General features: G+C 37.2%; 1 protein-coding gene across 1 annotated transcript; it reads left to right on the forward strand.

Annotated features, from left to right (window-relative positions):
- Positions 1-2,914: 2,914 nt before the first annotated feature.
- Positions 2,915-5,013, forward strand: LOC306836537 (uncharacterized protein). Its single transcript, XM_079363704.1, has 3 exons — positions 2,915-2,996; positions 4,013-4,181; positions 4,294-5,013. Exons 1-3 carry the CDS (start codon positions 2,960-2,962, stop codon positions 4,427-4,429), a joined length of 342 nt encoding a protein of 113 aa, XP_079219830.1. The 5' UTR covers positions 2,915-2,959; the 3' UTR covers positions 4,430-5,013.
- The last annotated feature ends 7,935 nt before the right edge of the window (positions 5,014-12,948 follow it).

Raw genomic sequence — 12,948 nt, forward strand, 5'->3', positions numbered from 1 at the left:
TGCTGTGATCATACATCTGCACACCAATTTCAGGAGTGCAGTGCATGTGTAAAAGTGGTTTAAATTGAACAAGCCATACCATTGTCCGCAAATCAACATAAAGATTTCCACTAAAAGTGTCCACTGTACATCAATCTACAAATGTGTGTAGAGCTTTATAAATAAAAAGTGTATTTCCTTCTTTTAAATGTTTGTCCTCCACTACACTTTTCCGTTATCAAAAAGGTTGAATGACAACATTTAAATAACAGTCACCATCACAAGTTACTACACAGCAGTTGTCTATTTCCAGACTCTAAGAGGTGGGTTTGGGAGTTTTTATTGTTTGCTCATTTTAGCTTTAATTTAACCCCGATCACTTTAAAGCAGTGTTGTAGCTTATAATTAAAAAAACACATTCTGGAATGTTGTTGTTGTTGCTTTTATCCTATGTTAGGTGACTTTAGGTGACTTGACAAACAAACCAAATGTATTATTATTATTATTACAGACACATACTTCTTACAATACATTGGGTCACGTTTCCCAAAGGGTAATATCCATCCAGATAAGGCAACAGCTCTATTTGATGAAGCCACTGTGTGCATATGTCTTCTAAAACAAACAATGGTATTGACCCAGAGTTACCTATAATACCTTTTTAAATGTCACTGTTTGATTTAATGCATGGAGTGAAGAAATAATGTGCTTTTCTAGCTTCAGTCTCAGCTTGTTTGTTTGTGCAATGTTATACATGGCTTCTGTAAATAGGCTTATTTAATTCCCTACATTATTTAATAACCCAATCGCTGACTTAGAATATAATAAATACATTTTGAATGTGCCTGACACCCTACATAAATGCTATTTTAAAGGAAAAATGTTCTGCATTTTATCCATAAATATAGCGGAAATCATCTGCATCCTCTGCAGACAGTCGTGATTTAGAGACATTTACAATTTGTAAGAAGTGTAAATCCGCCTGCTGTACCGTGTCACAGGCCTAGCTGATAAAGCTGTCTAAATTAAGGACCAGAGAAAGACTTGCAAAGCCTACCTACTGCTAATTTGGATATCCCTTAATGGCCTTTAGATCATGTTTATTCCGTGTCAATGTATGTGCAATATGAAGCTGGGTTAACCAAGGTGTGCTAACGTTAGCCTGCTAACACAACAATTCAGACCGCAATTTATCCGCTGGCCTATGGTGCTTTCTAATTGATAGACTCCTTTGTGTGAATGTGAGTGGAGAGGGGTTGAAGGTGTGCCGCTGGGGGAGAGCGGAGGCTTCAGATTGGCAGGAGTGTTGTTTGTTTTGGTTTAATGTTTTTGTTAAAGGGCGATGCCTTCTTGTTTTAGGGAAGACATTGATATCCTAAATAGGCCTATGCAGAGCTTCACAGTTTTAATATTTCAATTTCATACTATGCAAATGAAATATTTAAAGCTGAAGAAACAGAATTATATATCAATATTTGATCCTTGCAGCTGTTTTATTTAAGAAAAAAAAACACCTGTGAAGGTCCTCCAGGAGGAGGGAGTGATTCCCCCCCTTTGTTCCCATGAGACTATTTGACAGTTATGATACATTTAGTTAGTCACCTGAACAGAAATCATTTTCTTTCATCTGTTCATACTTTACGGAGGATCAGTGAGATACATCGCTATCTGTTTGAAGTACTGTTACCTGGAGACACGCTGCTGGGCCGCCACACTGAGCTTATTTGATAAACTGAATTTTATGTCAGCTGTGGCAAGCCACTCTATGCATCATGTCTCGTTTCAAGCACAGGTAAAGGATATAAGAACATGATAGTGCTATCCCTTAAAGCTTGCTGCTGGACTACCTATTGTTATGATGTATTGTTATGGAGGTAGTTGACTGTATGAACAGTTGGCCTGCAGGTGCTGGGGACTAAAAGACATAAGGGGCACATGAGAATATCATCACTCAAAGCAGCATTACATTGTGACTTTGAACATCTGAGCATTACTCAAAAACTTCATTTCATCAACAGAAAAAATAAAACAAGCAGTGACATGCTAGTCTCCCATACATGTACACTGTAAAAAATGTTCGTAAATTTTGCGGTGAAAAACTGTCAATCGTGACAGTAAAAATCTGTAAATCTCAAAAACAGTTTGATACTGTTTATATAACACAGAATCACCGTAAATAAGTTAATCAGGAAAAAACTGTGTTTTTTACATTTTTTCTCTTGAAAAAATACGTTTCCCTACTCTTGCACAGTTTTTTTAATGGAAAAATGCCGTAATATGTATAACATTCAATACTGTGAATTTTGCATTTATTTCTTGAAAAGAATACAATATTTCACAGTTAAATGTATGTACTGTTGTGCTGATCACTGAAACATACTGTAATATTTATAACAGGTCACACTACAGTTTTTACATTCATTTCTCATAAAGAATGCAGTTTGTAACTACTATTGTACTATACTATTGTGCTGATAACCGAACAACTCAAACTGAAAACTTTATTTTTAACTTTTAATTTTTAACTTTATTTAGATTATTTCTCTGTTGTTACAATGCTAATTGTCATTGTTTTTCATATGGTTGAAGAGCCTGTTTATTTCCCTTTACAATGAATTATATTAACAATATCTATCCTAAGACAACAGTTTGCCTTTAAATGTTTTAAAATGTTTAAATTCATATCTTGAAAATAACTCTCATATGAACTTTTGTATTATATATATATACACACACACACACACACACACACACACATTTGTTTTAAAACATTAATCTGAGCTATCTATCTAAACTGAGTAGAAGTCGTATGCCCCCCTACAGTTCGTTCGACAGACTGTGCATTCTTTGACAGCGCGCCTGAAATTCAAAACGGGCCAATCAGCGCATCGCATCTGACGCATCGTACGTTAACCTCTGACACACTCCGGTTCACGGTCTTCACCAGAGGAGCAGCTTTCATCAGCGTCTGGACTTTTTTATGATTTCCAGCCAAAGCCTGTCGTCAGTACACCTCGGTAAGTACAGCAAAACCAATTAAAGAGACCGAGTGAATTATTAGCAATCGTTTAATCAGTTTGACTGCTTTAAAAAAAAATGCGCTGTGTAGTTAGCCGCTTAGCATCAAGCTAAAGCGGGTCCGTCTGTGCTGAAGCCTCCGGTTAGCTAACTACGCTGCTCGTGTTGTGGATATAAGCTCTGTGTGTTTTTGACTGTTGAATATGTATTCCTGTAATGTATGTGGAGAAAACGTTACGTCTGTAAAAGCCTATGTTTTACATTGCAAACTGCACCGCAATGAACCCCGACGTGTTTTCAAATGTGTTGGAACAAGTTGTAAGCAGGTGTTTTCTGGATATACCGCGTTAAAGTCGCACTTCTATCGTCACCACAGCAGTACACCAACAGTTACTCAGGATACGACTTTAGCGCCATTAAAATGCACCATCTCAATTTGTGAACGCCAGTGTGAGGGAACTAAATCGTTGGTCGCTCACTTAAAGGAGCACATAGCAGAAGGGCGTCATGTAGCTTGCCCAGTGAGAGGATGCAAAAATGTGTTCACTGCAAAAACGTCCTTTACCTCTCACATGTCCAGAAAGCACAGACATTGGTCAGAAAATGTGATTTGTCCATCAACCAAAGATACACAGTGTGAGAGTCCCACTACAAGTGCTAGCACACAGGGAGCTGCCAGCATGTCAGATGCTGAAAACATTATTGGGGATGGGTCTAATTTCAGTGACCTGTATCTGAGAAATATATGTATGTTTTACATAAAACTGCAGGGACAGCATCTTCTTCCAGTGTCTACCATTCAAAACATTGTTGAAGAAATACAGAATATACACGAGTTGGGACAGACATACTTTGAATCAACTTAACTTACTTCTAAAAGATAGAAAACATCAGATGGGTCATCAAATGCCTTATTGTGTGTGGTAAGTAAACTGAACCAAACCTGTAAGAAATAAGTACCACTGGATTTGTATTTATGGCTGATATTGAAGCTCTTGTCTCTTGTATTTTTTAGGGTCCTCCTGCTTTGCCGCTGAGACATTTATGTTGAGCATCGACCAAGAAATTGTCAACAACCACATCACTTCCTTCACATCTGCCATCTGCCTGATGTTTGGCAGTTACTACTGCTTCAACATACACTACCCAGTGGAACTACGGTCTACACTGGAGTTCCTCCAACGGTAAAATTTCTTTCTTTTTATAATATTAGAAAATACACTGCATTTGATGACCCATCTGATGTTTTCTTTCTTTCCTTCCTTCCTTCCTTCCTTCCTTCCTTCCTTCTTAAAGGTGTTTCTTTTCAATAAATCCTGAGAAAGGCACCAAAGTCGAGTGGAATAAGAAGAAGAAGAAAGTGTTCTCAGTCAATCCCAGGGTCCTCACTCTGATCTCAGACCTTGCTGACCACGAGTGGACCTACCAGTGATGCTGAGGGATGATATGATAAAAGGTACACTGGATGTTATATAAAATGCAGATATTTTGTTGTTAGAGTTAAATTTCTGAAAGTTTTACAAAAGCTATATTTTTACTAGATAAATTGTCTGGTACAGTTTGTACATGTTGTTACTAGTTCCAGAATTGTCTTAAAAATGGTAAAGCTCTCAAGTGAAGTGTTACAATTCCTTGCACTCATAGAGATTGTATATTCTTTAGCTTTATGATGCAAGATTTGAAATTTTGCTCCCCTTCAGGGATGATTTTATTTTGATAACGTGAAAATGATACCCTGTATGTAGACTGATGTCACTTTGTGGTTATATTTGTACCAAAAAATGCACTTAAATGTTCTCAAATTAAGTCTCAAGGTTTCTTGGCAAATTGTGTCTTCAGCTACTACACAAGTTTGAAATTGAAACAGTTTCAAAGTGAACATTTCTTACATGATGTTTTTATAGATGATGTTATGATGTTATTCATAGATATTTTGTGATATGTAAAACTTCAAATATTTGATATTTACAACCTCACAAATATCAAATAAAGAGTTTATATATTTGAAAAGTTTAAGGTGGATATTTTTTGTGTTGCTGTTTTAGTACATTAAGTAATTTGACAATATTAATTCATGCTTTTTGTTTTAAGTTTACAGAACAGAATGAATGATAACAGTGGAAATGCTAATTTGGCTGAATATTCAAAGTATATTAATTTTTTTCTTTACATGTGATCTTTTCTTATTTTATATTATGTTCTGATTCTACTCTGATAAATATAGAGAAGTGAAGTATGCTTCAAACATCTTTTGTTAGATTTTTACATTGATGGATTTAAGCAGTAGTTTATAATTCATAGTACTAATTATACAATTAATGAACATGCTTTTACAGTAAAATATGGACTAAAACACCATTTTTAACCATAAAATTAGCAGCACTAGCACTCATTGCTATTACTAATAGACATTGATTTACTGTAATTTTTGAGGGGAATTTCTGTGCAAACCTTAATATTTGCAGTAATTTTTGGGAATTTTTACAGAATAAATTAGTAGTTTATATTTTAGACTGTTAATTGTCAAGCAAAAAACCGTCATATGCCATGAAACAAACTTTATTTTAAGCGGTATTTCCATGTAAATTTTCAAGTAAAACACATTTTTTTAAAGGTTCAAACTTTTTTTTTTAACAGTAAAATATGGAATGAGGCACATTTTTTAACCGTAAAATCAACAGTATCGATAGTAAATGAAGAAAATGTTTACCGTAATTTTACGGTAGTGTTTCGGCAACCACAGCTGCCGGAAGTTTACCGTTAAAACAACAGTTTTCTTTTTACAGTGTACAGTTATTGTTGCAAATTGAGTTACTTGCTTGGCACTGTCCTCTTATGCTCCACACTTGGGGGGGAATTATCAACGTTTATTAAAATAAATGCCGAAAAGCTTATAATAGAGTTGTAGTACTACCAAGATCTCAGCTTGGTTTTTTGAAGGTGTCCTCTTGGAATCAAATACATGATTACCTGGTCTTGTCCTGGTCGTAGACTGGGAGGACTCCGGATTTTAAATAAAGACCATCTATGTTATTGCTGACCTAAGAAAGGCCTCCTTTGTTAAACACAAATGTCGATGTTATTGATGTTTTTGGCTTCTCAGTGTTAACCCCATGTAAGAAAATAAGTAAGTAAGTAAGTAAATCTTGGTATTTATATAGCACTTTTTAAAACATGTTACAAAGTGCTTAACACAACAAAGAAATAGAACAAATAGGAAAAACAAGGATAGAAAAACAGTTGCAACATGCAGATACAAACTTTCTGACACACAGTGACTGAAACAGCACACCAGTAAATATACAATACAGACGCTAACGTCCATACACAAGTATATGCACACACACTGTCCTGATTTAGCAAAATGCCTGTTTATATAGGTGACTTTTTAAGAGTCCCTTGAAGCTGTCTAAGGAGTCTGATGATCTGATGGACTGGGGAAGACTATTCCGGAGGGTTGGGGCCAGAATAGCAAAGGCATGGTCACTAAGTTGGTAAGTTGGAGCGGAGGATGGATAGTAGGTTGAGGTTTGATGAACGGAGTGGTCGTGAGGTTGAGTAGGGAACTTGCAGGTCAGGAATGTAACTGGGGGCGAGGTTGTGCAGGGCTTTAAAAGTAATTAGGAGTATTTTGAAATGAATGCAGGATTTTACTGGAAGCCAATGAAGGGAAGCGAATACTGGTGTGATGTGGGACCGACGCCTGGTTCGTGTTAATAATCTGGCGGCAGAATTCTTGACTAGTTGAAGGCGAGTAAGGGAGGACTGACTGTGCCAGGTGAAAAGTGAGTTGCAGTAATCTAGACGGGAGAAGATGAAGGTGTGAATGAGGAGGTTGAGGTTCAGAGGGGGAGAGGATGTGCCTAATTTTGGCAATATTTCTAAGGACTGGACAAGCTTAGTGACATGTTGGTTGAAGGAAAGATGATGGTCAAAGACAATTCCAAGGTTTTTGACAGTAGGTGTAATGCTTGAGTGGAGGGAACCAATAAACTGATGAACTAAAGTGGAGAAGGTGTCTGATCTGATTTAAGAGAATTTCTGTTTTACTTGGGTATAGGTGAAGGAAATGGTGGGACAGTCTTTAATAGCAGCTAAAAAGTCATAGAGGGAGGTTATTTCTTCAAGGTTGTTGATTTTTGCAGAGAAGTTGATTTGGATGTCATCAGCTTAACAGTGATAAGATATGTCATGGAATTGGCTGAGCAGATGACCAAGGGGAAGCATGTACAGGGAAAACAGGACAGGGCCGAGTACTGAACCTTGAGGCACTCCACATGAAGGGAGCCGGGGAGGATACATGATTGTTAATACGGATGTTGAAGTGTCTGATTGTGAAGTATGAATGGAACCAGTTTAGCGCTGTGCCTGAGATACCGACCCAGTTTTGGAGTCTGTCTAAGAGGATGGCATGATCAATGGTGACGAAGGCTGCTGTTAAGTCTTGTAAAACGAGGATGGAATCTTCACCGTTGTCTGTGCGCATCTGGATGTCGTTAGTTACTTTCAGACGTGCACGTTGATATATACTGTATATAAGCTACATGCTACATTTCTAAAAACAATTGTTTATTTCTCTATTGAAGATGGATTCTTTTAACATTTTTTGTGCATGTTAACCTTTTTGTCTCTGTTAGTTGTGTTATCTGATTTCTTTTGTTTTCCAATAGTAAAACAATTGGAATTCAGATTTATAGGACTTTGATAGAGCCCTCTAAGTCTACAGAATGAGGAAAGCTGTTTCCCTATAGCAATAGTCTCCACAACCTCCATACATGGGGAGCTGACAAATCACTAGACCACTGGCGCTTCAGGACACTGCACTTTTGAAAAGATTTGATTTTAAGTTCAGAACTTGTAACTATGGGGCGCAGATGGCTGCGCCAAATTTACATGGGCTGTTGTCGTCCAAGGAGGCGGCCCAAGTTCAAGTCTGACCTGTGTCTCCTATCCCACGTCATTCCTCACTCTTTCTGCCCCCATCAAATAAAGGCAAAAAGACCCCCAAAAGTATGAACTATAACTTCCTCTAAATTTTGCATCATGTATTTTAGCTTATATTATTTATTTATCTACTGTATAGTGTGACTATATACTGAAACCTCGTAGGCTTACTTTTTGTCTAAAACTAATTTTTAAAAAAATGCATTAAGCTGATTTGGGTGGCTTTTTTTTTTTACAGAAAGTACTGTCGGACTCTATTCTGACAAATTGGATTTTTTGTATTTTTTTTTAATACCGGTACCATTTGTCAGATGGCAGGGGCTGGCTTTGAATGCAGATTTAAATCCATTAAAGGAAGGTTTGCTTTTTTGAGGTGGTATTAGCTCATTCATTTAAAAAAAAAAAAACTAGACTAGTTCTCTCTATCTCTCTCTCAATCCAATTAAATTTGCTTATTGACATGACAGAAACGTGTGGTCAATGCTGTACAGAATAGTATTAACACTGACAGATGATTATCCAAAATATACACTGTACCAATATCAATAATCAGTAAAATATCGATCATAAAGTCTCTCTATCTCTCTGTGTCACTCCCTTTCCCAATGGTTATACTGATTTTACCCATATATATATATATGTATATATAATTTTATGTTTTTTAATGTAATAATTACTCAATCTAAAGCATCTTCTTCCTTGGTTGCTTGAACATTTCTTCCTTCTTCCAGATATCAAACCTACCTTTTACTCTACAGTAAAATCAGGACTCAGCCTGAATCCCGAGTGATGAGCTCCCAAAATGTGAGTCTTTTTCTTTCTTTTTCATAATCATGCATTTATCTGTAAATGGCATGTTCATCCTCTGAGGAAAGAATTTACAAGATTGTAATCCAGCAATTGGTTATCTGAGCTGCTAACAGGTGAGAGCGGATTTAATGTTTCATAGTAACACTTCATTTCTGTGCAATCAAAGTGTCACACATTATTGTCTTCCGTGCCTGGCTGTTTGCAAACATTGTTCTTGTGCTATAATACCTGGTAGCACTGAATTGTTCCCCAGGGGCTTGTTGTGTACCACCTCTTCACAGACGTTTTTTTTTTTTTTTTTTTTTTTTTTGCTAACAAGGATGGGTGTTTAATAGGGTGAAAAAGAAGGATGAAAGACAACTGTGAAGATGATTGTGACACACTCAAGAACACAGGGTCCTTAAATTGGATTCTTAAGAGGGTTCTCTATCAGCAAAGGATGTTTTACACAGTTTCCCGGCTCTGGAAGAATAACAGTGTCAGATATCCTTTTTTTAAATTGCAAGGCTACAGGCTGCAAGGTCAGGCAATTAAAAGGAAGCTGTTAAGGTGCACCATCTCATTTTCATTTGTTACACAACCTGGCCCATTTCACACCCGTCATGGATATTAGGAGTCAATATTGGCAGCATATTTGTAAATAAAACCTTCGCTCTTCTCCTCCGAGCCATTATTGGCATTGCAAGTCCACTTGTAAGAACTGAGTCTCCAAAGGTCATTCTGCTCTTGAGCTTTGTACCTCACTCCCTGGCAGGTTTATTCTCCCACAAAGGGCCAAGGGGAGAGTAGAGCGCTCTTGGTGCGAGCCAATTAGAGCTTGTTTATTTTCCTCCGCTGTCTAATAAACGTCACTTTCTCCCTTTAATGGCTTGGAGAGAGAGTGTGATTAAAATTTAGGCCTGTAGTGTGACCGAACGTGAAACAGAGCCACGTCTTGTACACAGGCCCCCTTTATCACATGGAATTGCTCTCAGCACGGCAGTGTTGTTGGAGGTTATGATAATGGAAATATTTATTACACCTTTCTGACCTCTGTGTTCAAGTACAACAGCCACCATGAGGGCAGCACTCGCAACAAATAAAAGCCCCAGAATAAACAAACACATTACCTCCAGGAACTAATCCAACTGCATTATTCATTCAAACTGCAGTCCAAAATAAAGTTGAAAATTCAATGAGTTATTGTTTTAATTTACTACATTTTCCCTTCTAGCTTTAAAACAACTAAACTAAACTTTGAAACCATGTTCATCAATCAAACATGACAATAATTTTTAAAACAGCTAACACTTAACGTTTTGATTGGGATAACAGTAGTAAAACAATGTCAGCCATTTAACATAACTTACCTGCATTTAATAACTCTCACATGACTCTTCTCTTTTTTTCTTGCTTGAAGTGATGCCTTCCAGGCTCATTATAATCGTGTTGTTGTTGTTTTTCATCCGTGACATTTAAAAATGTCAATCGGATGCAGAGCACCTAAAACATATGATAATTCAGCAGACACTTGGCTCACACTTACTGGGAGGTCTTGATCCCTCAGCAGTTTACTTTATCATAATGTTTGACTAAGTTGCCGACTTTTAAAAAAGGTGTCTATAAATCACAATTAAAGTGTGACCAACCAGCACCAGGTTATGTCGCTATAGGCTTAGACTGTTGGGGGGGACTGGCACCTTGATCTCTCCCACTCTCACACTCTCTCTCTCTCTCTCTCTCTCTCTCTCTCTCTCTCTCGCTCGCTCGCTCTCTCTGTGAATTCACATCCTAATACCTGCATGGCACTTACTTAGTCGACACATATTTTCCTGGGAGCTCCTGACGCCTCGTATAGGTTCCTTTGCATCATTGGTGGGGAAGGCCTGCTGCTATGGACAAGTGGACCAAGTGTGTTGACAAGTGGATATGCTTGGCTGTGGGCAAAGTTATACATTAGACATATATTTTATTTCTAGAGTCGCGAGCTGAAAAGATAACTTTTGAGGTGAGACGATGTTTGTGTCTCAAGTCCTAATAAGAGATCTCAGGTAAGGTCCTGTGATTTGATTCCTGAAGAAAAGACAAATGTGCTGCCAGTTAGAATATTTGAGCAGGATGTAATTGAGTAAATCAAGTTTGCAGAAGTAATAGATTCTTTTGTTATCTTTATCTTATTTAGTCTTGTACATATTTGTTTTTAATTACTTGTTTATATTTTTGGTTAAATGTTATTATTATAATGGGGTTTTTTTTACGTTTGTACAGACAGCACAGTCTACCAAAGTTAAATTCCTTGTGTGTTAAACATTATCTGCCCAATAAAGCTGATTCTGATTTTTTTTTAAATGTGGTACTTCAAAGTCATTACAGAAAACTTTACTGTTAAATTATGAAGTCTCTTTCAAGTACTGTTACCATGTCTAGTCCTTGGACTTTTTTTTAACAACTTCTGAATTCTTTATTCAGTCCATTTGTCTACAGCTTTTAACATGCAATACCAGTAGCATGTTCAATCAAAACTGAAAGCCAAAAATGTGATGGAATTCTGAACTTTCATTGGCCTGATTAAGGCAGAAAAGTTTCAGCAAGCTTTGGTCATATTCCAGTGTAAATGCTCAGAAGTGAAGTTGGAGCAGAACTTATTAAGTACTGCTTTAATTTGTTTCAGACAAATTGATCAATAAAAACTGGAGGACAAGGAAGATGATCACATTGAAACGCTGATGATATGAAAATGTATCATCGAGATTAAGACAGATGCATTGATGTGGAGCTGTTAGAATATGTGCATAATGAAAAACTGGCCATTACAGTTTTATTACATAAACCAATCTTGGAAGGGTTGAACAAAGTTCCAAAAACAGGTATCTACTTTTAGCAGTCAAGCAATGCTACTTTGTGATGTTTCTTCTACTTCGAAAAGTATCATAAATTAAGGCTAGCTAAAAAAATGAAACATTGTCCACTGTCTCTTGAGAGAGCCCTGCTCGGCTGGAGTCTATACCAGCTGTCATTGGGCGAGAGGCGGGGTACACCCTGGATTGTTCGGCAGTCGATTACAGGGCTGACATGTATGCTGCGTTCCAGGTAAACTGGGAATTGGGAAATTCCGAGTTACCAGTCGGAAGTGTCAACAGGAACACCCCTGAAGTCGTATTTACAAGTCGGAAAAGTCATTGTCCGAACTGCCTGAGTTAGAATCCAACATGGCTGCTAAGTGCATCAACCGTGTGTTAAAGCTGTTATTCTAGTGTTATTACCTGCTTGCTGCACTTTGTTTGTGTTATTATCAGTCACACTGATAGTATCATGCAAGTTCTCTCTGTGGATATGTTGTCATGTTGATTTTGTGCATAAACTATCACATAGTGTGTTGTTATCGTCTGGTATTAGCTAACAAAACAACTCTTGGACAACTGGAACACATTCAACTCAGGTGTGACGTGATTCCCAGCTCTGACTTCCCCATTCCGATGTAAATGGAACGTAGCATTAGAGACAGACAACCAGCCACATATACATTCACACCAACGGGCAATTTAGAGTAATTACCTAACAAGCATGTATTTGGACTGTGGCAGTACTTGGAGGGAACCCATGCATACATGGGGGCAACATAAAAACTCTACACAGAGAAGTCCCGTCAGATTCCAGCAAGGGACCTCCTCGCTGTGAGGCAACAGCGATAACCACTGGACCACTAAAATTAAAGGAAAACACAGTCTATTCAACAAAGTACTATTTTGTAAAGCAAAACCTTAATTGGAAGGTTTTGTTGGGGGGGGTTTCTGTATATATATATATATATATATATATATATATATATATATATATATATATATATATATATGTTTTTATTCTGTTTGAAATTAAATCATCAGATACATGACAAGAAGAGAAAATACACCAAAAACATTTAATGTTACTATTGTAGTTGAGGGAGATCCCTAGTGTCCCTAGTGATTGAGTCATTGTCATCGTTTACAGTTTTCCCAACATTAAACAGGGAACTTAGTACTCCTAGAAGAAGGCTGAACTGCTCCTCATGAGAACTAAAATGTCACTTGTCGTTATACAATTTGTTTGTTCAATACAAAATGTCAAAACAAGCAGAGAAGAAAAAAAAATAGAGACATGTTTTCAATGTATAGCCTTCACCATGTGATAAATTCTCCTGTGACTGTTTGGACAAGAAAAAGAAAGAAAGGAATCTAG

The sequence above is a fragment of the Symphodus melops genome, assembly GCF_947650265.1.
Source record: "Symphodus melops genome assembly, chromosome: 16".
Taxonomy (NCBI): Eukaryota; Metazoa; Chordata; class Actinopteri; order Labriformes; family Labridae; genus Symphodus; species Symphodus melops.

What these genes read in the sequence shown, in the direction of transcription:
- LOC306836537 (XM_079363704.1), top strand. Translation starts at nt 2,960, where the DNA reads ATGATTTCCAGCCAAAGCCTGTCGTCAGTACACCTCG. An exon ending in CCTGTCGTCAGTACACCTCG is followed by an intron (nt 2,997 to 4,012) that starts GTAAGTACAGCA and finishes TGTATTTTTTAG; the next exon opens with GGTCCTCCTGCTTTGCCGCT. An exon ending in ACACTGGAGTTCCTCCAACG is followed by an intron (nt 4,182 to 4,293) that starts GTAAAATTTCTT and finishes TCCTTCTTAAAG; the next exon opens with GTGTTTCTTTTCAATAAATC.